At 46.5% G+C, this 27,401-nt stretch overlaps 1 protein-coding gene across 21 annotated transcripts in view; it reads left to right on the forward strand.

The window, feature by feature from the left end:
* Window positions 1–12,485: 12,485 nt before the first annotated feature.
* LOC139350434 (CUGBP Elav-like family member 2) overlaps window positions 12,486–27,401 on the forward strand; it is a 182,012-nt gene continuing 167,096 nt past the window's right edge. For all 21 annotated transcript variants that reach the window (XM_070991810.1, XM_070991816.1, XM_070991814.1 and 18 more), the window contains exon 1: window positions 12,486–12,850. In XM_070991810.1, coding sequence (XP_070847911.1) covers window positions 12,798–12,850 — 53 coding nt within the window. In that variant the 5' untranslated portion in view covers window positions 12,486–12,797. The remainder of the gene's footprint in view (window positions 12,851–27,401) is intronic.

Raw genomic sequence — 27,401 nt, forward strand, 5'->3', positions numbered from 1 at the left:
CATATGAACAGGCTCAGTCCTACCATGCAGCAGCTGGACTTTAAAAGCAGGAGCCTTGAGGCAGAGATCAGGTGCAGAGTGACCAGGTATTTAATTCACCTGCAAGGAAGACATCAAAAACCACACAAAACACGGAAATCCATGAAGTCCATCTATCATACACCAGTTTGTTTATTACAACAGAATCATTTAAGACCTGATCAGCAGATTAAAGACACCAACACCTCGACCCAAGTCGCAGCTCAAGCGAGACAGGAAGTTGGAACGTGGAATGGTGTAGTGGATCCGGTAAATTTTCAAAATAAAACACAATCGTGTACCAACAGTAAATGCACTGTGATCAGCGCACAGATATCAAGGAAAAACGACCAAATCAGCAAAATAAGAGCAGGCTAACAGAATCACGGAGGCCAAACGCTCTGCCTCTGGAACGCACCCGGTCGTGTTTGCAGCTGTGTGGGGGACAGAATAAAGACGCGATGTCCTGGAGACGCGCTCAGTGGAATCTGAGGGTTAGTTCTCCTCTGATGAAGCTGTAATTCCTGAGGTCACAGTGAGCATGTTAGCACGCTGACACGACATCCGTTTCCTTTTCTGACTGGAGTAAACTTCAGTAAGACGTGCCTTTGCTGGAGATGGAACTCCTGCTTGCTCTGTATTTCTTGCACTCATCGTCACTCCTGCTCCTCTCTGACACTCGCACAGGCTGCACAGTTGCATCAGACACCCATAAATATCACTCTGCCACAGAATGATGTATGAGCCTTTGACTTGTCAGTGTGCCATCTTGAACTAGAAAGAACATAATACACACACACACACTCGCGTCTGACCCTCCACCCCTCCCATAAGGCACTCACACCGAGGTAGACATGTTTCATCAAGCCGGCGAACAATGTGCCGCCCTGCCCTCGGCCAGCCCCACGGCAGCTTGGGAAATGGAGTGTGCTGGCTTGCAGTGACCTCTGCGCCGGCAGCAAGCTGAGAACCACGTCTGCGGACTGACACCTCTGACTGGGGAGTGTGTGTGAGCGTGTGGAGTGTATAAAAGTAATAAGATATACTCACATGTACAGACAGGCACATAAACAGATATTTTTGAAGGGTATGTGTGGTGGTAGCCAGTGTGGAGAGATCCATCCATCCATTCTCTGCTTCCTGCAGTTATTCCAGGTGACTGCCTCATGAAGCAAATGCCAATAGGCTGCAAAGTTGTCATCAGCAGAAAAGGTGGCTGCTCTGAAGATCTGAAATTTAAAGCTTATTTAGTTTACCACAGAATCCCACCAGAGTTTTGATGTCTTCAGTATTAATATACAACGTGGGAAATAATAAAAATAATGGCTCGCAGCTAAAATCATGTTTCTGCAACCTGGGCGGGTTAAGTGTGATGCACAATCCGTCCAAGGCCACCACCCTGCTGGTGCGCCAAATGATTGAGATCAATAGGCTGCAATCAGCGTGGTCGAGGACGAGGCGTTCAAAGACCTACCTCTGGACCTCGAGCTTGGTGTGAGAGCTACTGCGACCAAACACATTAACAAAAACACTCTGAGGGAAAGAACGATGAGCTAAAAGGCACGCTAGCTAAGCCAGACAAGCTAGCTCTGACCACAAGTGAAACTACATCACAGCTACAGCACATGTTAGACAACTATGCCGAGAAGCTACTAGTGCTGTGAAGACATCAGGACTCAATGGCAGTTTTCTTATTAAGAACTAACCAGTTTGTAGTTGGACGTCAGGCTATCAAAAGCAAAATCAAGCTAATCTTTCACCCTCTCACCTTCCATACAAGCTCTGGTTCCTTCCCGTCAGACGGGTTCCACATCCCTAGAACTAGACCCCAACGACTGCCAGATCTGGGTCCAGGAGGGGGCCTTTGGTTTCCTCTCAGTCATGTGGGGTCTCTGAATCATGCTTTGTCTGGCGTCTTCCCTGGACCAATCTTCCTTGGAGGGACCCTACCAGCAGCTAGTGCCCCAAACAACAGAGTCACAGGGACACCCGTCCTCCTCCACAAGCATAGGGGGGAGATTCTTGGACCAGAATTCAAAAGGAGATGTATAAAAATATACAAAAAGGCAGACAGGTGCAGGTAGGCACGCACATACAGTGCACAGAGGTAGGCAGTTATTGGTGACCGGGCCCCCGAGGCGCAGGTCCACAGATGGGGTTGGAGATTGTTTCTTCCTTGCGTCAAATCTGCAGGGCTTTAATTGGCTCCTGCTCTAACTGACCTCTGACCTTTCAGCACAAATGACCACAGCACCTGAGACAAAGAGAGATTTCCCATCAGGCATTGGTCAGTGAGAGGATTCCTTGGACTGATTTATGTTGGCGGATCAATGGGGAGGCCATAGGGAGAAAAAATACTTTCGCAGCCACTGACATATTGGGATTTGTACGGTATTTAGCTGTGATATTTATTGTTTTATTCCCTTTCATAACTGCTGTATGCGCCGTCTCCTTGGCAGGATAAGAATGGGATTTGACTAAAATATATGGGACTGACATTAGCCTTTTATTAACAAGAGAAACGGTCCAGACGTTGTGGTCCGTCCCCGACAGGCAATTCTAAGATTTATATATGTTATATGGAATTGGATGATGGTTAGAAGTCCTCTACCAGAATCAATTCAAATACATTTTGATTCCATGTGATGACATACATGTATAATTAGAAATGCATGTCACAAAACACACATTACAAGTGGTATTTTAGAGTATCACCCACTCACTAAACCCTGCCACATACACTGTGTGTTCGTAGTCTTTGTGGTGTTATTATAGTAAATTTATCCAGGATTTGATAAATCGAGGGTCCATCAGTCTACCACTTTTGTCCAGACTGGAATATCTCGGCTTCTATTGGATGGACTGTCATGAAAACCTGTGCACACGCTCATTTCATGATCCCTTGATGTTTCCTCTGGCATCTGGTCAGAAGTCTAATTTGTCCAGGTTATGACCAAAAACCTGCAAAAAACATTTCAACTCAGCCTCGGCTGTATTTTGCGTTTAATGCTAATTAGCATTGGTAAACATTATACCAGCATGTCACTGTAGGTGTGTTTGCATTAGCATGTAGCTCAAAGCACCACTCTACTGCCTCACAGATCTACTACAATGTCGTTTGCATTTGGAAACAGAATCAGTGTCCTTTGTGTTTCATCTAAATTAGCTTTTTGTTAGAAAATACACAGTATTGGCTCAACATGTCCTGCTGCTGTCAGCTGTATTCTAAATGTACTGATATTGGTATCGGCCTTGAAAAACTCATGTCAAAGCCTGGTGTAGACCCTGTGCGACTGGTAGCGTTATTTTATTCATGATATGAGTGAATCAGTGCGGTGCATGCTGCTTTTTAAGCTATTCACACAGAGAAAAGAGATGGAGAGGAAATTGGGTGAACTGCATGAAACAGAGACGCTGGGATAGAGAGGGGTTAGAGAGAGTGGGAGTGAGAGACAATGAAATACAGAGGAGGAAATGAGAGAGAAGGAGCGGCAGAGAGAGAATAAATACACCAGATTTATGCAGGAAGCAATGAGGCCACCTCTCTCCGGTGGAGCACCAAAGAGGAAGTGAAAGTGAGGGCACTTCCTGTTAAAGAGCGCCCACCGCTTTCATAACCCCCAACAAATGCAGCAAAACAAACACTTAATAGAGAAAAACACGGTGATCCTCGACGTAATGCAACGCTTTCAGTGCAGATCGTGATCACGGTCTGGTAGAATAATTAAATATAGTTTCCGCAGAAACTTTCAGAATATCTTGCTGATGACAGCTGGCGGAGGAAGTGACAGACTTACAGGAACATCACCTTCTGCGTGTCTTCAGTGAAGCTGCTGAAGTCACAGCTTTCAATAACAGCTTGTTCTCGTAATTCTATAAATTGCTCGTCGCTCATACATGTAAAAATAAGTGGAGAAAAACTGCCACAGGCACATCGTCTGACCTTTTAAAGGACATTTAGGTGTAGATAACAAGCAGTCATGAACAGAGCTGGAGCTTTAAGTTTGTGCCTCGCATCAGAGATTAAGGCTTGTGTTAGATAAATTAACACATGGCAAATCAAAAAGCAGACAAACATCCCTAAAAAACCCCTTAACATCCCATAAGTGTACATAAAAATTAAATTGGCATGAAACGAGCTACAATAAGGGGTAAAACAACAAATTAAATCCTCAAAAGACCACAGCGAAGCCATGAATGTTGCTTAAATGCTCCACAGATGTAAGCTGTTTATTAGTAAGGTTTATTTAAGTGGCTTTTCCTCTGTTCTGCTAAATTAAGGGGAATTTAAGGTATTAAATGCAGAAATGTAAGACTGAATTTGTACTAAACCAAAGCCAACAGGGTGGCGGAGAATAAAGGCATTACGGGAAATGTGGTCTTGGTGTTGTGCAACTGAGGCAATAACAATGCCATTAGAGAGCCAGAGGTCGCCGGTGTCAACCACGGTGTCAACTGTTCACGCTAATTTCTGCCGCTCATCAACATTAAGTGCAGAGTAATGAATTGATGTTTACAGCCATGCTAGCAGCTCTGTCAGGCTGTGCTTAAAGGGGTGGATTAGCTAAATGCTAACATCAAGATGCACATATGAGGACCGTGTTAACATGCAGCTGTTAGCTGGTATGTTTGCATTGTTGACCTGTTAGCCTGTTAGCATGCTAACATTTGTTAATTAACGCAAAGTACAGCTGAGGCGCATGTGAACGGCATTAGTTTTGCAGGTGTTTGATCATAAACCAAAGTACTGAATAAATTTACATTTTAACCTGATGATGCTGCTCATAAAACAGTTTAGGTTTATTTTAATTAATCCTTAATTTGTGTTCCTAATTTCTTGGCAATCCATCCAACAGTTATTGAAATATTTCAATCTTGACCAAACAACACATTCTCATCCCCAGCTCGTCACATCTGGATACTTGGTCAGCACGCCTTAGCGTCACTTTTTAAGGTATTGGGTAGCATCATTTTCCAATGTGTAAGTTAGCAACACTTTGTTAACATCATCCGTCAGGCTTTGGTTGGGTTTAGACATCAACACTACTTTTTAAATTCTAAAAAACATTGTTAGTTATGTACGTTGCTTCCAGACATTATGTTACATTTGTTGCCTTTAAAGTTGCTTTGTCTTAACTCTCATTTTCAAATATACATTTTTTTTTGTTTATTTTGATAAAGACAATAAAAATAATTGAAATAGTTGAAAAATAGATGCTCGCCAAGACAAGTTCCAAATGTAAGACATATTACTGCAATTTAAACCCTTTTTTAAGGTCTGTCTGTTGTGTGACAACAAATAATGAAACTCAGTTCCACAGTTTCGGCATTGACGGCCTTCCATATTTCCATATAGTAAAAATGTGACCATTTATAGTTTCTATTGGAATATATTCATCTTGATTAACGTGTGTATGTGTTTTTGATGTACTGTATGTTTTCACTGATTCACTGAACACATCAGATTTAAACCGCCTCCTTCCCTTCAACCAAAACTCTCCACTACTTTTTCGTGAAATGGCCTTCACGCCTTCTCTTATTTACCGTTGTTTTTCCCTTCTCTCCTTCCACTCCCACCATCTCATCTCAGTTTACTCTCAGTTTGTCCTCGGCGTTGCCTCACCCCAAACTCACCCACTCACCCTTTGGCCCCTGCTCTCCGCTTCATAACCTCCCTCCCCTCTCAGGTGATGATCACCTATCGAGCACCGGTTCACACAATCGTTTGGTCAATGCTCTAATTGCGTTTTCTCTCTCTGCGGGCTACAGAGGGAGGGGATCGATCACCAGCTAATGAGAGATGTTGGGCTGGGGGGGGTTGTTCCAAAAAGAGGCTACTGTATATGAGCTCTAACCCTCCTCCTCCTCCTCCTCCTCTATTAAATGCTCTCATTGCGATCATTCCTGCATCTCGGCTTCATTATAGCCCACACAGTATTGACCTTAAGTCAGACCTATCAATATCCACACACACACACACACACACACACACACACACACATAAACAAGGATTTATGTGCTGTGAAAAAGTTGATGAACCCCTTAAATGAGCCGTAATTTAAATCTGTCTCTTTCTGCAGTCAGAAGTCACAAAAAAGTGATTTTAAATAGTTTTATTGCTATTTTCTGTTGTTAAAAGAAGGGAAACAAAAGCATTGAGGATCTATTGAAAATGCTGCTTTAGCCTTCAAGCCTCTGATGGGGGGGTGGGGGTGTCAGATGGGGGGGTGTCAGTGTATATGTTTAATGTATATGTTGTATGTAGTTGATGTCAGAGCCGTCAGGGGCACATTGTGAATAAATGTATGCTGGTAGCTGTAATTTACCTGCTTGTTAGCCGTTCATGCTAAAGAATAAGAACAACAGCGCGTAGCCTCCAAACTGTCTGTTAATTTTAAGTTATTACATCGAACCAGCTCATGTCCCAGAGAGACATCCCAGAGGACGCTTGGTGTCTTGTTTATCAGTAAAAAGTGCAGGACGGGATAAACGTCCTTGCTGGTGGAAAAGGAGGAAGCATTGTGAAGCTCAGGGACTCCGACCATCGCCATCTTGGCAGCTGATAACTCCCGGCTAATCCAGAAATGGGCAGAGAGGTGGAGCGTGGGTGGAGATGGGTACAGGCCAAATGAAGCCTGGTTCCTGAAACCTTGTGGCTAGCTGTCACTCAGAGCAGCCGTAATAATGCCTAACTTTCAGATTCACCTCCTGCACAGTCGTCACGAACAGGGAAATTAGCTCTAGAGAAAAACTTTGTAGGCTGTAAACATGTTTGTTTCTGCAGTAAATGTAGCTGTGACGCTGCTGTAGCTTCTCAACGTATTCATGTGATTTGGCTAACTGACGCCGCCGGGGCCAGGAAGTGATCACAACCATCACGGACAGCAGGAATCATCCCAGTAACCAGTAACTCTTTAAAGCTTCTCCCTGTCTAACGTGACACTTGTAGCCACGGTGACGAAACTCTGCTCGTCCTCTGCCGTCCTCTCGTCCGTCTCTGCCGTCCTCCCGTCCGTCTCTGCCTCATCCCGTCCTCTTCCTGTTCTCTCTTTCACTCTCTCTTCCTCTGCTTTCAGCGAGCGAGTGGGCTGCATATTGATTTTTCAGTGTTGAACTTGCGTGGCTCCATCGCTCGCTCTCCTTCTCGCCCCCACAGACACAAACTGACGGAGAAGTTGATTAGGAGCAGCTCTAAATATATCCTCCACCTCCACCACCTCCTCTTCTTCCTCTTCCTCTCTCTCTCTCGCTCGCTCCCTCACCCACTCGCTCTCCCACACCGGTTCAATCGCTCATTCTCCACATTTTCTCTCGCCCGATTCGCCTGGACGCTGCTCTGCCAAGCGCTTTCTCTTCCTCTCTTCATTTCCTTTCCACTCGCTCTGAGTATATCATTTGTCACCCCCCCCCCCAAAAAAAAAAAAAAAAGAGAGATACAGAGACACAGACAGTGTTGCCAGGTTTGGTTGGAAATCATTATAATTTGACAAATTCAGGAATTCTGGGTAGATTTTTCAAAGCGGCGTCTTTAGATGCAAGTCAATGGGAAACACACTCGTATGCAACACACACACACACACACACACACACACACACACACACACACACACACACACACACACGGACAATGTGACATGCATGAGGCTTAGAAAGACAAAGACAGCGATCGCTGCAGTTTGCAATGATCCAGGTCCGGTTGGAACCAGGACTGGAACGGAAAGTGAAGAGAAAATTGGAAAAATATTCTAAAAGTTATAAATATTTATCATCATACATTTCTTGAAAAGTAGAAATTTAAAAGAAAAGTGCGAAAGTTTTCTTGAATTTGATTCTCACCTCTAATGATGCGTCCTTTAGAAAGAGTTAATAAGTTGTAACTAACTGTTAAGTGGCCACAGCAAAGCTAGCCGACGCTTTAGCTGTCGTACTACTAGCCTAGCATTAGAGCTTAGCATTTTAGGCCTTGCTGCTAAGCTAAAGCGTGCTGCTTTCTTATGAAGACGTAACATTAGTCAGGAATGTTGATAGTTTTATCTTTCTCAACAACGCTAACGTCATATTACAGTTATTGATCTTAGATAGGAAATGCATTCTGGGAAACACTTCCGCTTCTGTCCACAGGGGCCGCCAAAATCAACAGAAAATAAAGTTCCTTGTAGTTGCTCTAAGGAACATTTAAGATAGCAGCTTTAAACTGTATGAATGGTGGCTGTAAAATCAAAAACAAACACATGAAACGTCATTTATTTTTCAAAATAAAAGCCAGAAATGTGGAAACTTCCTGTGAGAGCGCGCCAGTGTTCCTGGTGTGAACTGAGATGAGCTGCGATGCTGTTAGAGATGCGCAGGGTCCAGATGGGAGCGGGAGCCGCTCTGTTTATTCTGCATCTATGTCGGCCGTCCTGGAGGTAAACACAACAAACAAAGGCCTTCTGCAATTTAGCGTGCTGATTGCGGCGTGGGACAAACAAACAAACGGGCTCTCCGGGGCGCGTGTGCCACTTTGCGTCCCGCGATTTAAATCTCATTTGCCTTCTCTTGGTTTTTACTGAACGCTGAAGCCGAGCAGCCAACCGCTGAAGGTGGTGGTGGTGGTGGTGGGGGTCTCATAAACTGAGCATTTTTCAGACAATGAGCACGTGGGCGTATGGCTTTAGGCATATTTGACAGGATCAAATGACTTACACAGAAAAGAAAATTCTGTCGTTTATGAAATAATCCCCCCATACTTATTTCATCCACATCCTCTCCTCTGCGTGTTTTTCCTTTTCTTCTCACCTCCAGCCCCCTTTTTAAATGGATTGAGGTAAAATGGGAATCTGTATTCAGTGGGTGGTTTTAAGACACACGTTCTGACTTTGTTTAGATCTGAAATGCACATCACATATGCATGATGACATAAACCTCAAGGCTCGTCCTCAGATCTGCCTGATTTTGTTGAATAAAGAAGCTGGGGGGGGGGACAAGGTGTTTATCATGCTGATATTGTTTTGGCTCCGTCCGTGTGCATGTGCTTTATGATGAATACATGAATTCATCATGAGCCGTGATGAATATTGTATCACTAGTTGATGCAGTGTGTTTATGTTCTTCTTAGCGCCGCCGCTGTCGTGGCCTCGCCCGCTCAGAGAGGAGATGTTGTAATCTTAGCGGCGCTCTCCGAGTTAAATAAAGGTTTAATCATTTAAAGAAAAGGTGGAAATAAGCGTGTGCTGGTGCGTACGTGCCGGTGACACTCCGCTGGTGTTTAATCCTTCGCTGAATAACGGGATGAGCGATCAAACGGCCGTTGACGGTGCAGGGTGTGTGTTCGCTGAGGTGGCTGATGGGAATCGCTTGCAGTTCGCGGAGCCGCGTGAGCGTGAATCCCGGTTTGTGTGACGCTGCTGCACCTTTGTCCCACTTTCCTGCCTCACCGTGTCGCATCTGTTTGGCCCTTTTTTCTGCCTCTCAGGTGAACAGGAGCGAACCCTTCTGTCATTTAGTAACTGTGTTTATCACAATTGTTGGTTTCTTTGTAGATAAAAGAGCTTGGTCTGTACCAGCTCTATATGGAAAGTGTCCTGAGACAACTTCTGTTGTGATTTGGCGCTATACAAATAAAATTGAATTGAATTGAATTGAATTCAGCTTACCTCCAGTTTACACGTTCTCGCTGTGTCATTAACACAAAGCGTTACGTTACGTGCTTTTAGTTTGGATAATTCTACGTTTTAAGTCATCATACCACACACAAACCGATAGTATCACTTAAATGTTAAACTCCAGCATCACCGTTACTTTCAGTATGAATACATGTTGTCGTAGATGCTCTGTGACCTCAGGGTCATTTTAGTTCCTACCTGCTGTCGTTGTACTGGGGACAGTTTTGAGTGTAACAGGAAGTCTGATGTGAACCCAAAGCTCAGAGAGACGGCAGCACGTCGAACATCGAGAACTCGGGATGAGGTTTGCTGCACATGAGATGTTTCACAAACCTTCCGTCGGAGCACGTTAGATCTTTGTGTTTCATCGATAAACTCTTTGTTATCGATCAGTCAAACTCCGTCTCCAAGGATTAACCTGCAGTACTGATCGTAGTGAAGCGAAATGTTTGGTTTCCACTAAACGAACTGATCTTGCATCACAGCGTCCTTACAGCATCATAAAACTTTTTATGGATCTACTTCAGCTCCGGCTGCACTCTGTCAGGCTTTAGCAAAGATCACGGTCGTGGTTTCATTCAGAGGAAGCATTTAAGACGAACACAGTCTGTCCCTAAACTGCACGAAAACCAACAAATCCAATCCAGCTCATCTCAGACATTTTATCTTTAACACTCCTCCACTTTTACGACTTTTGCCATTCTTGAACAAAAAAACCTATGTCCACGAACTCTTTGTGATCAAACACTTTCTTTAGAAGAATCCAGACAGGAATCAGCATTTTTCTTTGTATCTGAGTGAAGCTTATACACATTTTTTCTCAAAATGGCCCAAATGTTCATGTTTGTGCTGCAGCTGTTCAGCTCATTGTGTGTTTCAGTGAAGCAGGTTTGGTTTCATGCCACACTCATGAACTGAACGAATGTTTCATCAGGTTTTCAAAACACTCGATTTGGAATGAGAATTAACGCTCGTTAACGTTCGCCTTCATGGTCGATTCAGAAATAAACGGAAACAGGCTGCGATAGCAGGAACGATGGAAGTTTTACAAAAGAAAATCTGGCAAAGAGCAAACGAAGACGCGTTGCTCGACGGTCGCTGCAGTTCCTGTAAAGATGAAGCAGTTGTGAAGATGATAATTAAAAGCTTCCAGTCGGCGGTCTCACCTTCCTCTCCTCTCAGGCAGGTGTACGCTGTATGTGCATTACTAACCACAGATGCAGCGACACCTTCTCGGAGACGGCCGGCCTGCCAGCGCGATTATCATGCAGAATTAGAGCTGTGCAGAGCGAAACGTTTGATCTCGCCGATGTGCGTGCGTGCCTTTGCGTGAGTGTTCGCGTCTCTACGAGCACGAGAGACAGAAATAGAGACAGAGGAAGAGGAGAGAGGCTGTCAACTCTCTCCATCCCCCTCCCCCTCCTCCTCCTCCTCACCGAAGCAGATGTCCAATTGAGTCTATTTAAAGCCGGTGCGGTATGGCTGCTGATGCTGTGAGCGCCGAGCTGTAGCTTTGCATTACCGTTGTCTTACGCGTGCGGCGCTCGACTCGAATCTTTCGCCGCGTGAACGAGCGTTTCCGCTCTGCAGGACGTCAGCTGGAAATTACCTCAAAGCTCGTTATTGAAGGAAGCCTTGAAAACCTGGAGATGTTGCGTCTCCTGCGGGTGGATCTCACGGTCCTCTAACTGCACGTTGCTTAAACGCTAAAACCAGCCGCCGGCGATGAAAACGCACAATGATCAAGCCGTAACAAGACTGAGTTATGTCATATATTCAAAGGGCATTGTTCCAAGCCAAATGTCTTAAATGAAACCGCAGCAGCTTCCTGCCAAACGGACCATTATCAGCGAGTGCATGTGCAATGACTAATATCGTAACCCTGAAAATAACAGACCACTTGTGGTGTAACTCCAAAGGCTTTGGCAGAGACTCTGAGTCCCAGCCTGCTCTGTTGTCTCAGACAATTATCTGAAACAGACACAGTTCTGACTCTAGGTTTTTGTTTTGTTTTTTTTATCGGGGCTCATCTGTTTTTTCCCAATGAACAAATAGATAGAAGCTCAGAATAGGTGGGACTTGGCCGTTGCCTTGTCATCCCTCGCCAGGGATGACGCATCTGCTGCCATGTCGAGGGGAGGGGAGAAGAGAAAGAAAGAAAAAACAGTTATCAACAGGATGTGGTGGTGTCAGACAGGAAGTGAGCGCTGACAGGGGTTTGCAGTCGGAGCGAGAAGCTCTGCAGGGTTCAGAGATGCAAGCACTTCAGCGAACAGCTCGTTCTGACCGAGGCGTCCGCTGTGAGGCTTTGACGTGCCTCTGGAAAGCTGCAGCGGCTTCGTCAGGCAGTCTGATCTGATAATAAACATGAGATAATTAATCATGCTTCATTCTTAAAGGACAAAACCTGCTTTCATTTTTGCTTTAAGATTTGTTTTATTGTTTCTTTACAGAGTGCAGATGTGAAAAAGTTCAAATCTGACATCTTTAATTCTTAACTTTTTGCTCTTTTAGTCTCAGTGCAAACAGAAACCTTACATTCAGTGTCATTTCCCCTCAGTGATCTGCTTCTTAAAATATTCTAGTAAAACTGCGTATGAAACACATCCACTGACAAAAATACACATCCTCAGAGGAGAAAGCAGCCTGAAAATGGAGCAAAATAAGACGCTGAGGTGGATTCTTTTTGCAGTGTGCCAGCCCTGAAAAGGTGTGTAAACTATTCCCCCAGGTGCATTTAAAAAAAGGTGGGTAAATGAGTTTCCTAGGTGGGGTTTACCCTCCTCTACTGTACATCTCTGCATTTCCAGCAGCAGCCTTGCTGTCAAAGAGGGACCGGAGGAAGCTGTGAGACGCGACTGCAGAGCGCAGGCTTTGTACGGGAGGGGGCGGAGGGAGGGAGAGTGTGAGAGAGAGAGAGAGAGAGAGAGAGAGAGAGAGAGAGAGAGAGAGAGACGCGCAGAGGGAGAGAGAGAGCTGTGACAGCGCTCATCACCCACTGAACAACCAGGACGGGTTGCATCCGAGCGATCGCTGCCATTCGCAGACGGAGTTTACAGCCTTTGCGCCGCTTTTTCTTTCGATCTTTTTCCGCCGCACCCCCTCCCTCTCCCGGTGCTGCCCAGCCAGTCGACCATGGTTTCTATAATTTCAGACCTGGACCCTCTGAAAAGCTGGAACGTGTTAAGGTAAGCGCCCGGTCAGTTTCTCCTCAGTCGCGCCGCTGTGAACGGGTTGATAGCGGGGAGCGGATAGGGACAGAAGTGCGCTGCTGTTTTGGAGAAAATAAGGGTGGGACGCGGCGCAGGCAGCAGGTCGCCGCCTTCTGGGCTCTGGTTCCGGCGCTGCGCTGCGTAATTACGCGCGGATTGCGCCGTTTGGCTCTAATGTGCCCCGAGTACAGCGCTCTTTCTACTTTCTCTCCCTCTTCTCCGCTGCTCTGTCATGAGTCTGACGCATGCAAGCTGCTCTGTGTCTGCGTACATCTCATTAACCCCCGACGCTGCCCCGCGCGGCGCTCCATCATCACCAGCATCTCCAAACTTCGTCTCTTTCCAGCGTAGCAGTAAGAATAACACTCATTTATCACCATCACCCCCCGCCTCCCCCCCACCTCAACACCCCCCCGCCCCCTCCCCTAGTTCCACCCATGCTGATCTGGTCCCTCCAAACGCTGAAGAGCCGCGTGCGCTGCCAGAAAAAAGTGTACCCCTCCAGGAATTTATCTTGAAACATTTACTCATGGCTGATTGCCTGCACCAGAGCGCTTTTAGACAACATTAAATTTTATCTCCCAAGCTGCAAAACATGTTTTCAGCGCCGCTTCAGCAACCAGCCATTTACTGGCTGGCAGGAGGAGGCAGCTCCGGCACCGATCTGATTCCGGGAGCCTCCCGTGAGGTCAAAGGTGAAGCTTCCCTCGCTCACCTTGTCTTGAGCGAGCAGCTTCCTTTTTGTCAAACAGCCATTAGGCTCATAGGCAGGACACGAGACTCTATCTCGGACCTGCAAATCACTATGAATACATTCACTGTCATTAAGCATCTCAGCAGAAAAGCCTATGAATTTAAAAGCTGGATTTTAAAAGGCCTTGTCCCTGAATATTTCAGCCATTTGATAAATAAGTCATTATTCCCTCGACAGACTCGGCGGCAGCGGCGGGGACTATCGCAAATTCTATTTTAGAAACGGAGAGAGGAGACAGAACCCTCAAGACCCTCAAATTATTCTTTTAATGCTGCCTCTCCCCTCTTTTATCATTTTACCCCCCCACCCCCACCCCCCTCTGCCCTCCATCCCACCATCATTATCCACAAATCCAAAATAGAAAATGAGTGGAGTAATGTAGAGCAGCCACATTTCAGTAAACTGCTGATGGACGGAGGAGGGGGCTAAATGATGTCATCCCAAACAGCCGGCGATGACCATCCAGACCCAGAAATGGGGCATGCAGCTGACCTGACACACACACGCACACACACACACTCTCAAATAGCCACAGCAGAGACTTCCTCCGTGGACACACACTCCGCTCCTCTCGGTCTGTTTGCTTAACGGGGACAGATCTCCTGGTAGCATTAAAAGCGTCACTTTTAGCTCGTTTTAGCGCAGATAGCGAGCTGATAATCGACACGCCGGGCCTGCTGCAGCCGTGTTAGCGTTAAAGTGGAAAGGTCAAAGGTCAGACGTGAGGGTGTGAGTTTTGAAAGGGGCAAACTTTTTTCGCAGGGAATCCGGAGAGTTTAAATTTTGTTGTCGCCTCTTGAGAGCAGAGGAGAGGAGGAGAGAAAAGGAAGGATGAAGGAGAGGAAGAGGAGATTATTTACCTTCCCTCTGTCTCCTCTTTATTAAACCTTTGTCTTCCAGATTAGAGGCAGGAGCAGCTGTCCCTCTCCAAAGACGGCACATCTTAATAAAGACCAGCTTACCGCCGGCCCGTCACTCACACTCTCTCGGGGTCACACACACACACTTTCACCAACTCGCTCAGCCACACACACACACACACACACACACACACACACACACACACAAATACAAATGAGCACTCACGCCCACGAGCGCACTTCTCAATCATTCATGATGATGAAGCACCTCGGCGGCGTTCACCACGTCGTTCTCCCCCTAATGAGACTCACCTCCGTCACGCTCAGACACACACACACACACACACACCATCACGAGCACAACGTTAACAAGGAAGTGTGTGTGCCGCTGTGGAGCAGAAGCAGCGGAACAAAAGGCAGCGACAAGAAGCACAAACACTCGATTTAGCCGGAGATCATTTTCTGAATTTTAACACTGGGCCGAGGCCGGGATTTGTCGCATTGTGGTGGAGCGCCGGCGGCAGACTCGGCGCTCAGTGATCGATTTCTGCTGAGGGAAGATGACAAACAGCACAAAAGGTGCTGCACCATTAAGATTTAAAACAAGGACGTTGCATCAGCGCAGATGAAAGATGAGACCTCGCTGCTGGAACACAATTAGGCGACATGATATGCACATTAGCACAATTAGCTGATTAATGCAGCTCTGTGGAATCTGATTTACTTTAAATGCAATAAGGAGTTAACGCAAGTGTGCGCACGCATGTTTTAAAGCCGGCGTTACCTGATCAGCGGCGGGCGTGTCGTCTGCCTTCACTCCCTCTGATGTCAGTCTGAACACACACGCGTGTAAACACACACTCGTGTTCCGGAGGGGGGGCAGTGGATGGATGTGAAGATCCGGCCGTGCCTCTCGCGGTGCACGCCACATATCTGAAGTGCAGTTCAGTTATTCCATAATGAGAAGCAGCATGCATATTAATTCCATCTGATTACATCCAGCTACCACTCACACACTCACACACACACACACACACACACACACACACACACACACACACACACACACACACACGGCACAGACGAGGTGTGTTCTGTATTCAATTAGAGCTCAGGTTTTTAGTCTTTCACTGGCTGGTTAATTGCTGGATATTCCGAAACAGGAAAGATAAAAGTGTGTTTTTAAAGTGAAATTTGCTCAAACTGAAGGTTTTAATGGAGAATCATGAGCTCGTTTTAACGCCGCTGCTCCTCCGCCGCTCCTCTGCTGCTCCTCCGCCGCTCCTCTTTCCCTCCTCAGGGTCCGTTTGCGCCGTCCAATCGTCGAAATCCTCTCGTTTGTGCAGGTGCGCCGTCCCGCAGCTCCGGCGCACGCCGAGCGAGGCGGCGGGACGAGGGGAGGCTGACAGCGTGAGGGGGCTTGACCTTTGACCCCGCAGTGTTGGTTTTAATTAATCCACTTAAAGAGTTCATCCGCCTGCATTATGTGTCGCTTTATATCCCGCCGGACCGAGAGGAGAGGCACAAATCCATCTGCCTAATTACCGAGACCACTGTTTGAATCTTTAAATCCCCTCCGATGTGTGTGTGTGCGCGTGTGTGTGTGTGAGTGTGTGTGTGTGTGTGTGTGGTGCTTTATCTATAAGCCAGACCTTTTCAGCATTCAGGATTATACTGCTTTTAACTGAAGGGCTGGAGTGAAAACATTTCTTAAAGGCGGTTACTGATATTTTCAGCGTGAAGCCGCCGATAGTGTTTAATCTTTAAATTTGAGCATTTTCATCCTTAAGTATTTTCCCCACAATTTCTTTCTTATCGTGTTGGAAAAGGCTCAGAAAAGTGTGTTTCACAGTCGCAGGGCGCTGTTAAAAACAGCCCGTTTGCCGTCAGGTTGAATTTGAACTTTGTGACTTTGGAAAACCTCCTCCCTTTGCTTCCTCTCCATCTTTCCATCGCTTTGTTTTCAGCAGAGAAACGAGGCTCATCTGGGTTTTTTAGACCTTTTTCAGAGAGATGATGCCCTCACTCGTGTGAACGATGACGCTGTTGCAGTCGAGTGACGTCCTAAGAGGCCGTTTCCAGGAGGAAGCACCTTTGGAGGTTTGGACGCAGTGGCGGCGCGTTAGAGGTTGATGTTGGGGCTGATTTGATTTGAAGAATTGGACTCAGGAGTGGGCTGCTTCTGAGCTCACACTGAATGTACCCCAGCCTTTTGGGGTGACGTCAAACTGATCGTAAGCGATGTTTAAATCACCGCTATGATCTGGACATTTTCATGGCGTTTCCGCCAATGATTCACTCCGTTTTTTAACCCCACATCACTTTAAACGACGCGGTACAGGAAAAAGCTGGGTGACAAGTTTTCAAATGAAAGCGATGGCAGCGGGAGGGAATAAAATTTCACTCTCTGCTTCCCACATCCGTCAGTCAAAGCTTTGTCGCGGCCAAGAACAATACGGCATTCAGCATCCGAGTGACGGAGGCGGACGGGGCGGGCAGAAGGAGAAAGAGAGGGAGGGCTGAATTCCTCAGAACCCCCTGAAATCAGCAAGGGATAATTGCATAGCTGAGGCGAAAGTGCGTCACAAAACACAAAGGAGATGGAGGGAAGATGACAGGGAGGGAAGGGCGACTGGGAGAGCTGCAGAGGAGCAGGAAAGAGGAGACAGTCGAGGCGAGAGGAGGAGGAAAGAGCAGACTCGTGCAGGTGGTGTTTCAGTCAGTGCCACCTCTGGCTTCATTTCAGGGTCGTTTACTCAAGTGCTTCACTTTTTGAGGACCTTGTACTTCTACTGCACTTCCTTTCAGACTCAAATATTTTACTTTTACTCCATCTTCAGCAGCTGTCGTGACCTGACTCTGCAGATTTACATGCAACATGTGCGATCACTCTATGAAATGTCACCGTTAAGGCTGTTCTGTCCGTGCAAGCACGAAAATGTTTATTTTACTATCATTTAAAACAAAGAAAAGCAGGAAAATCCTCACATTTTGTTTGGAACCAGCAACTTTATTCATCCATCTGTCAAAAATGAAGCAGAAATGAAACCTCAGTTGTCGCTAATGAGTCTTCTTGTCACACGTTAACGTAATAATCCAGGAACATATTCGTTAATGTGACAGCTCGGGGTTCCCCTCTGAAAAGCCACACGGTGATGCGTTTAAGGTCACGATGAGTTCAGGTTGAAGGTGACGCTCAGCAGATACATGCTGTGTTTTTCCCCTGAAGGTTCAAAAGAGGTCTGCAGTCTCTCTGTCGTTCGCTCAGGTGCTCTTTATTTGTGGCGAGGTGGGCGGGCTCAGACTGACCCCTGCAGACTGACAGGAGTCCAGCTGTGCGTCGAGTGCGTTTGATGCTTGGGTTACTGTAATGTGGCGTTTGCGTGTCGTGGTATTTCTGAATTCATCCGATTCCACACATGCAGCCGTGGAAACGTTTCTTATCTTTGGTTTAAGAGCAGAGGTTTGTGGTCAGGTGATGTTTTCCAGCTTGCCAAGCGGCGGCAGTTTCGGGGGAAACAGAGCGAATGTGTGTCAGCATGTCAAAGTGTCGTTTGTGTGTCTCGTCCTGCCCTCCGAGACAAAACCTGAGTGTTGTTCTGCCTTTGCAAGAATATTTCAGTCGCACTGCTGCATCACTCTCAGCTCCAAAAGTGAGATTACCTTCTGCAGGCGTACAGATCTCACACACACACACACACACACACACACACACACACACACACAGGACATCGTCTGTCTCTTTAATGTTATTTTTGACTAAAACAAGTGTTGTTGCCTGTCGTGGCAGATGCACTCGCTGCTTTTTTTGTTCTCTTTCCCCCGTAGAGAGATCAGCTTAGTCAACAGCAGCCGCAGGGATTTAAGACACAAGTGTAGCACACACACCTCACATGACAGCCTGCGCGTGTGTGTGTGTGCGCAGACAGTATATAAGTGTGACGTGATTGCATGTGTAAATCATTCGCCAACTTTCTCTCCGCTTGTTTTTCTTGCCTTTTTTTCCTTTATGTTGTCGTCTTCTTGCTTTGTCTTCTGGTGTTGTTTCTCTTTGTCCTTTTATGTCTTTGTCTTCATTGTCTCTGCATGTGTTATTGTCTCTCCAACCTTGTCCTTTCGTCTGACTTTTCCTCATTGTTTGCTCGTTGTCTTTTTTTTTTTTTTTTGGTCTGTTCACTCTCTCTCTTATTATTTATTTCTCTTCGTCCCTCTGAGAGGCCGGTTTGCTTTTTTCTGCTCTTCACAACTTAAACTGCTCAGTGCAACCTATGCATTACCCTCTGCACGAACACACACACACACACACACACACACACACACACACACACACACACACACACACACAAAACACCATTGGCCCAAAGTGACAAATCTGTTTAATAATGCACCACCTGGAGCACAGCACTCTATCTCTATCTCTCTCGCTCGTGCTCTCTCTTTCACCAAACCTCTCACTCTCTGCTCCCCACACACACACACACACACACACACACACACACACACACACACACACACACACACACTAATCATTCCCTTTGGCTGTATTTTAGTGCTGTACTTTGTTATAGTCTTATTCTCAAGACGGCCGAGCCCTTAAAGAAGCTTTATACCTGTGTGTGTGTGTGCGTGTGTGTGTGTGTGTGTGCGTGCCTTTGTGCCGTTTGGCTTAAGAGACACAGGAAGTATAGAGCAGACACTCTCCTCCACCTTCTCTCTTTACATCCCTTCTCCTCTTATGGTTCCTCCTTCACCTCGCAGTCATTATCCGTGGCGGATTTCCTCCACTCTCCTCCAACCCAGCAGGTTTCTCCCACCCTTTTTCTGCTCACAGTGATCCTCTACGAGCATGTAACCGGGGGGGGGGGGATGATGAGGGAGAGAAAGAGAGAAGGGTTGGGGGTGAGAGGGAAAAATAGATCTTGTCTGAATAAATAAACAGCTTTCACTTGCAACCGAAACGGAAAGCTTAGCGGAGTAAAGGGGGAGTGAGGAAGAAGAGGAGGAGGGAGGAAAAGAGGAGGAGGGATGAGGGGGTGAGAGTCAGCAAAGAAAGAAAAACATTGGCACTCTGCCCAGTGAAAATAAGAAAAAAAAATGGAATTAAATCTCTTTGTGTGTGTGTGTGACTGATGGATGCTCAAAGTCAAGCCAAAAAGAAAAAAAAAATCGCTCACAATGCATGACCAGAGGCCAAATGAAAAGCTGACCAATCACAGTGAGCGGTTGTGCAAGGATCAATTCAATAGGTCAGACTGAAGCTGTGCACTACCAGAGGCCAGATCTGCAGAGGAAACCGTTATTGTTCATGAAGATGGATACGTTCTCCATTTATTGATGCTTTTATGTTGAAAAAACACACTGAGAAGCTGATGATAATTGCACTTAAGCCAATCAATGAGGCAGATATTGGCTTCGTATTAAAAAGTCTGATTCTGTGCCGTCATCGTGATGAGGTTGTACTGTACAAGTATGCATCAGGGCTAAAACCGCCTTTGCTTTCAATGGGAAATTTCATTGTTCCACGGTCTAAAATATGGCTTTTTCTGAATGAGGTTTGGCATGAAAATTGCCAAATTTAAAACACGCTGAATGGCGATACGAAATCTCGACCGTCAGCACCTTCGTTCCAGAAAGTATCCCAACGAGCTTTGAGAGCCGGCGTCGGTCACACCGCAGAGAGAGAGAAATCCAGAGAGGATGAGAAGGAGAGCTAATGAATTATGGGTGGCCTGTGAATAGAGAGAGCGAGCGAGGTCTGCGCTCTGTCGCTCTCTTCCTCCTCCCGGGTTATGGAAGTGTCACGCTGTGAGTGTTGCCATGCAGATGGTGACCCTGGAGTGTTGCAAGAGGGAGGGGAAGAAAAGGAGGAGGAGAAAAAACAGAGCAAGCTCATGAGAAAAGGAGGCGAAGAGCTGTTTTTTTTTTTTAATTTCTTAAATACAGGAAGTGAAGCTGATTGGCTGCACAGTCGTGATCACAGGCGACGGGATACAGACAGTGTCGGTTTGCGCAGGCTAATAACTGCCACGTTTAGATAGATGATGGATCAACTCAGCAGTACAGTCTGAGCTCCAAATATCAGTTAAACCCAGGTTTAGATTTAGTGAGGAGGGCTGGGTCAAAGGTCACGGCCTGGAGGGTTGAAGCCAAACACGGCGTGCAGTTAAACCAGAGCGGGAATAATAAATTTGGACATGCAGACCTCTCACATGCTCGGTGCACACACACTGACATTGTGCTGAAGAGGGAGGAGAGCTGCAGGGTGGAGACCAGATCGAGAGAAGACCGGATGATGTAACAGCCGGAGCTGATTCGCTCCAGATTCTGAGGCGTCATGTCCGTGTGAAAGAGAGGAAAACCCCCAGTCCTGAACATGAGCCCTTCAGGCTGTAAACCTTTTGAAATCTGCATTTTAAGGCTTTAGACGTTCAGGCACGGGCTGCAAACTTACAGGCATAAAAATCACCATTTTGTCTTTATGATGAATTCAAGTGGATCTGGTGCGACACTGATTCTGTGCATCTAGACCGCCTGCTTTGTTTTCAGTGCTGATTCATGTACGCTCAGTGGCAGAATTAGAGGTTTTTATGGGTCCCAGGACCCCCACTGGGTCGGATTCAAATTAGATTCAAGTCAGGTACGGCCCAGATGTATCACCCAGAATGGATCAGGTTCTAATTACAGGTTTATCCGGCCTGTCCTCGCCAGAACAATAGCTGCGTAAGCCGCCTGTGCGAGTAGGTGGAGACCCCTAGTGGCCGTAGTAGTTATGGCAGGCGCAGAGGAGGAAATGATGTAATATAAAGAGCAAGAAAGTCTGCACATGGAGGAAGGTGGGCTGGATGGATGCATCAAACACTGTTCACGTCCCGAGCGTTGACTCATTTTAGCTTACGTAATGTGTTCAAGTTCCATCATGTACGTAACAGTAATGCACTTATTTTAACCCAAACCGTCGTCTTTTCCTGAATCGAACCAACCCGCTCATGACATTACGCACACGATGGCAAAGGTCTGGTGCGCCTCTCTCTGGTACTCTGCAGTGGTCGTAAAGGTCGTCCTGGTAACAGAGATGTATCTTGAATTGGGAGCCATTGGCAATCGATTAAGTCGGTCATTTATAAACCAGGTCATGCGGATTTAAAACAGATTATACAATATCTGGATCCTCGACCGTCTTTGGTGTAGCTGTGACATCATTTCACCAAACTCCTGCTGCCAAAGAGCACACGATGATCAACGCTGGAGATTTCAGGCTTTCAAAACTCTGCGTTTCGAGAAACTTGCAATCATCAAAAGACATTTTTAGCCAGAAAAGGAAGCGGCGAAGCAGTATTCATATTACAACATGTTGCACTGTGATGCTCTCCTGTTGGATCTGTGCTCTGATTGGCTAGCTTTTGGCCATGTGACTTCAGCTGGTCTCACTGACTGTTAATGTGCTTTAAAGCCACATTGCTGTAATTGAATTTTTTTTTTTTTTTTTTTACCTCAGTTGAGATTTTACTGAGTTTAAAGCTGAGTTGTCGAAGTGTTTCAGGGCTGTGGACTGTTGCTTAATGTTCACATGACTAATGAAAGACATCCCATACTGTGTGTGTGTGTGTGTGTGTGTGTGTGTGTGTGTGTGTGTGTGTGTGTGTGTGCACATATGAAGTCCAGAAACCTCAGTTTTTACTGCAGTTTAGTGTATTCAGTACACACACACATCAAGCACATTTACAGACACACACACATTTGTTTTCATTGCTTGTGGACCATAACAGACTTAAATCCACTTCCTGTGGTCTAACCCTAACCTCAAGTTTAACCTTAAACCTCAGCCTAAGCCTAACCTTGTAGAAACACAAGCACACACACACACCTCCACGTGTCTGACCACAACCTGAACAGTATTCCTTCGCAAAAATCAAGTCTTAACCTTGTGGGGACCTACTGTCCCTAAAAAAGGACATTGTGCTTGTGTCCCCACACTGTGATTTCTACGACTACACACACTCACACACTCACACACACACTCACACACTCAGCGGGAGCTTCAAATCCTGCTCTTGCAGAATACATTTCTAGCTTCCTTTCTTGGAACTTTGCATCCTTCTGTCTCCGGCTCTTTCCTTTCTTTCCTGCGTCGCCTCTGTTTTAAACAAAGCATCTTCTGATCTTTTGTGCGCCTCTCTTTGGCGTAATCCTGGTGTCTGTTGCCGTGGTTACACTGTCTTAATGTGCCATTGATGTAATGTATTAAAAGCATCGCTGACTCCCGGCAAAAACTTTAAACGTGTTATTTTATCTCCGTCCGTCGTCCAGAACACGAGTGCACTCGTCTGTGTGGAGTCCAGCTGATACAGGCTGATATCTTACACTACTTTTCACTATCTTTAAAATTAAATTTGGCTATTTTCATGCTGTAAAATTCACAAAATGCATGTTTTTCATGTGTGGAAGCCTCTGAAAAGCAATTTAAGCCTTCGCGGCGGGCTAAAACTCTCCATTAAAATCAGTGGAAGTGATGTAACAAGTGTACTCGTGTGTCGTCTGATCTGAAAATGTAGAATCGAATCAGGGTTTTCCAACACGCAGCCAGTCTGGTATTAATTAAATCAGCATTTAACGTGCAATCAGAATAGATTTATGACCGTAATGCCAGCGTGCGTTCGCTGTTATCATCCAGTCTGTGTCACATCTCGTGGTCGTACACGCCGAATGTGGAGGCAATGAGCTCCGCCGCAGCAACATTATGACAACATTTCATCTCATCCCCCCGACGCCGTGCTTTGGAAGATGACGGTAATTTGGACGAGATGTTTTGAGGCCTTGGGTTTTCTCTCCTCGCTCGCCCGACGGTCCCCGGTGCACTGCAACATTAAAGTGAGACTGGAGCGTGAACGTATGGCTGGCTATTAAATGGCAATCACACAGAGAAGAGCTCTTTTATAGATGAGCACATTCCTGCTTAATAGCTCTCGGAGCAGAGTCGTCCAAATATGACATTTAGAATGAAAGCCCTCCGAACGCCGGCGTTTATTAAAATCTTCGCTGAAATCTTTGGATTTGTCAGTTTTTACGTGACGTGGGTCAGAATGAAACCTGAAATTGTCATCTTAGTTATGCAATCAGGCTTTAAAGGTTTCTTGAGTTGTGTTGAGCATCAGGGGCGTCTGGCTGCCTCTAATAGCGTCACGCACAGTTAACTCGCCGTGCGTCTCCGCGGTTGATGTTCCAGGTCGCTCATGGCTCCAGCTTAGCCTGTCGGCGGCGTTGGGAACCTTGTGCTCCTTCTCTGCTCCGTGTCCTGAGATTACTGAAACCTCCCGCCCCCTAATGGCTGCTTGAGGGCGGAGTTAATGTCATCAGCGGGCCCTCTGCTCGCCCCTGGGACTCCTGCTCCACCCTGCCCCATTAATTTCAAGTGCTACTCATATCCTTGGCCCCCTTACTTTCCATCTCTCAGCCCCCTCCCTCCTTCTGTCTTCACCTTGGTGCGCCCAGCCCAATCTCGGCGCTCTCCTGGCTCATTTTGAGCTGTAATTGGACAGGAGTCCCGCGGGACGGTCGTCAGCACGCCCCAGCGCCTCGCGCACCATCTCCAGAGTGGAAACGTGCCCGGCCATGGTCGATAAGCAGCACTCCCACTCAGTCCAACACTCCCTCCTCAGCTAACTTTCAATGGGAAGAATGACTGGACATCACTTTAAAACAAGTGTTCTCAAAGAGCCCAAAATAGGCGCACAGCGAGGTGCAAGCGCCAAACATCCATATGAAAAACACTCCACCTCCATCTTGTCGAGTCATTTCTGTCTGCAGTATGAGTCAATCTGTTAGTGCTGCGAAACATTTCAGCCAGTTTCCAACAACTCAGACTGTTTCTAAAGTCAAGTTTCCTCGTTTCAAAGGCAGTGACTGGTGACATCCTGTTTAAGGATGTGCTTGTTACGTAAATAATCCTGAATTGAGGTGATTTAAGCAGGTTTAACGGAGCCAAGAAAATTAAACTTGATGTTTCATTGAGAGAAAATAAAGATTTAGAATTGAATTATAGTCTAAAATGGTGTAAGAGTAATTAGAGTAATGTCAGCACAATGAAACACACATCAGAATTACAACAAGGTATCTCATGACTTCTCATATAGAGCTGATCTGGATGGTACTCTGTAATTTACAGAGACCTAGAGCTCACCGTGAGCGAGCACTTGGCAGCAGCGGTGGGAAAAACTTCTTTTCAAAAGGCAGAAACCTCGACCAGAAGCAGGCCGTAGGTGGACGACCATCTGCCTGGACCGGCTGGGTGAACCCGTCGAGGCAGATGGCGGTCCAGGTTATGGTAGCGGAGGATGAAGACCAGCCTGAAGGACTTCATCGCAACCTGGCAACCAAAATGTTTTTCTAATTCATGGCTGATAAAAGAAGCAGTTAAAAGCCTTAGTTTTGAACTTGTCGTGGCATCAGACGCTCAGATTCCCTCATTTTTTAAAGCAGGATCTTAGTTCCTGTGTGGACCCTCTGAGATCCTGGAGCTTCTCAGAGACCCACAGCCAAGACATGCATGAATATGTGAGTGATGTCCTTCCTTTTCATGCCAGAAGACGTCTTATTACATTCATCCAGTGACTACATCAGGCATGAATATGATCCCGCCATTCTACCGGATACCATCCGTCTCTCTCGGTCTGCACACACACACTCTTATATATCTGACGGTGATGTGTTTGGATCGCTCCCCCTGCCAGCTTTTCCTCGAGCAGCATTTGCGCTGGTAATCTGTCATATGAGCCCGTCTCATCAGAGGCACAGGAACATTTGGAGCTGCGAACAGAGACGCAGGATAACACCCTAAAAGCCTCCTGCTCCTCTCTTATTGCCCACAGCTCAATCCCAACTATCTCAAATCTCTCCCTTATCTCCTCTCCTTTATTGCCGAGGCTTGACGGGCACTTGACAGTTGAGAAAAATGCCCCAAATTGGCCTGACGTGAACGGCGTCGGCCATCAGCGCATACCTGCAGCTCCCCCCAGAGGCCGGCCCGCCGAGGCTGAGAGACGTCTCGGCGGGTTTTTGAATTTAACGATGCCTTAATGATGAAGTTATTTTCTTTGTCTCCGATCATCTGTTCGCACTGAAGAGCACTCAGGCGGTCTCAAAGCATCCAGTTTTATGCAATCATTCTCACTGCTGACCTGTCCTCTCAGCAGCTCTGCAACAATTACTGCTGAATGCCTGATGTGTGTGTGTGTGAGTGTGTGTGTGTGTTTGCCTGTTACCAAGTAGAAAAGGGAAGTGGAAGCTGTATTGGCATCCACGCGCCAACGGATGAAAGCGTCGGCGACGTTAATAATTGAAAGAGTACTTAACAACAGGAGCGCTACCCTCGCAAGACAGCTTTTAATAACCAGGAAGGTTTCACATTTCTTCTTCTCCACTTTTTCATCTGTGCCCCCTCCTCCCGCCGCCACCTCCTGCCGCTCCTCTCCTCTCTTTTAGAAGCTTTCTCGGCTCTATTCACCGGAGCAAAGGAACGCCGCCGAAGAAGCATCGGCCCGTCTTTTAACAACATAGTGGAAGAAAAGGCGTGTGTGTGTTTACTCTGTTAAAGTGGGCCACATTGTGCTGGAATAGATAGCGCACCTTGGCTATTGACAGAGAGGTATATTTATTACGTCTTCCACATTATCCCTCTGTCCCTGCCGTCTAGTTGAGAGATATGTATTTGTTTATGGAGGCGCTCCGTCTCTACTCTTAATGTGCTCACCGCTCACCCTCATTAATTCGCTTGATGGTCTTTGATTTGCCGGGCATCACTAAGTCGCATTAAGAAATGTATTTCCCAGCTCTTACTTAACGACGCTTCCAGAACCGACGCAATTAAATGCACATTTAAATGCTCAAGGTTTCCCTCTGCATTCATGAGCGGAGACGGGCGCTTGATTAGGACCCTGCAGAAAATTAAGCCTCTGGGAAAAGGGGAGCTTTTGGGTGAACGCCACCTTCTTTACTGAACGCCCTCATAACAGGAGGCTAATAAAGGCTTTTCTATCATATGTCATTAAGAGAGCACCGTCTTGACTAACTGTTGTCCAATAGGTGGTGCTAAATATGATTCCATCGACTCTAGCTTTGAAAATATTCACTCATGCATTCGTTTTTTACGCATGCTTTGACTAATCAGACATATTTTCCCACTTACCCCTGCTCAGAGCTAACCGTGCCAGTAGTTGTGGTTGAGTTTACCCAGAAACAACCAAGTACAACGCAAGTGAATTTCATTCATAAAAATTACATTTGATGCAGTTTGACTTGTTAGAAAGGTAGCTCCGGATGGTCCACGGGCCTCGCGAGGAACCGTTCCTTCAGCAGAAAGCAGTTCTGTAAACGGTTGAGACAAAGACCAGAGCGGTCTGCGTGGCTCCGCCGCTAATAGAGAAGAGTCCTTTTGTCCTTGTAATTTGGGTGAACCGACCCTTTAAGTGTTATTGAAGCTGCGGCCCTCTCCGGCACAGCAGACAGAAAAACACCCTTGAGACGTCCTCAGTCCTTCTGAAAGCTCGACAGCGACACATATTCACACACTCTGTCCACCTGTCGGGCATAAATCTGAATTTAATGAGCGATCCAGCGACTCCGGGGCAAAATCAAACATTGGCTCTTAGATAAATAAACACTGGCATCGGCTCACCTCGGAGATTTTAACCCACCACAACGCTGATTTAACTACACCACGGTAGGCTGCTCCTCAACAGCTGGCCTCTAAAGTCATGTGCTGCCGTTCAGTGCGTTGGCGCTCGTGACCTGACAGCCAACACTCATGACTGCACGGTGAAACACTAATCCACTCCCATGTATGTGTGCAAACAGTGTGCTCAGTTGTTACCAGGCTTCATTCCATCTCTCATGACGACATTTTTTCCCCCCAGTTTAT

This window comes from Chaetodon trifascialis, chromosome 22, assembly GCF_039877785.1.
Source record: "Chaetodon trifascialis isolate fChaTrf1 chromosome 22, fChaTrf1.hap1, whole genome shotgun sequence".
Classification (NCBI taxonomy): Eukaryota; Metazoa; Chordata; class Actinopteri; order Chaetodontiformes; family Chaetodontidae; genus Chaetodon; species Chaetodon trifascialis.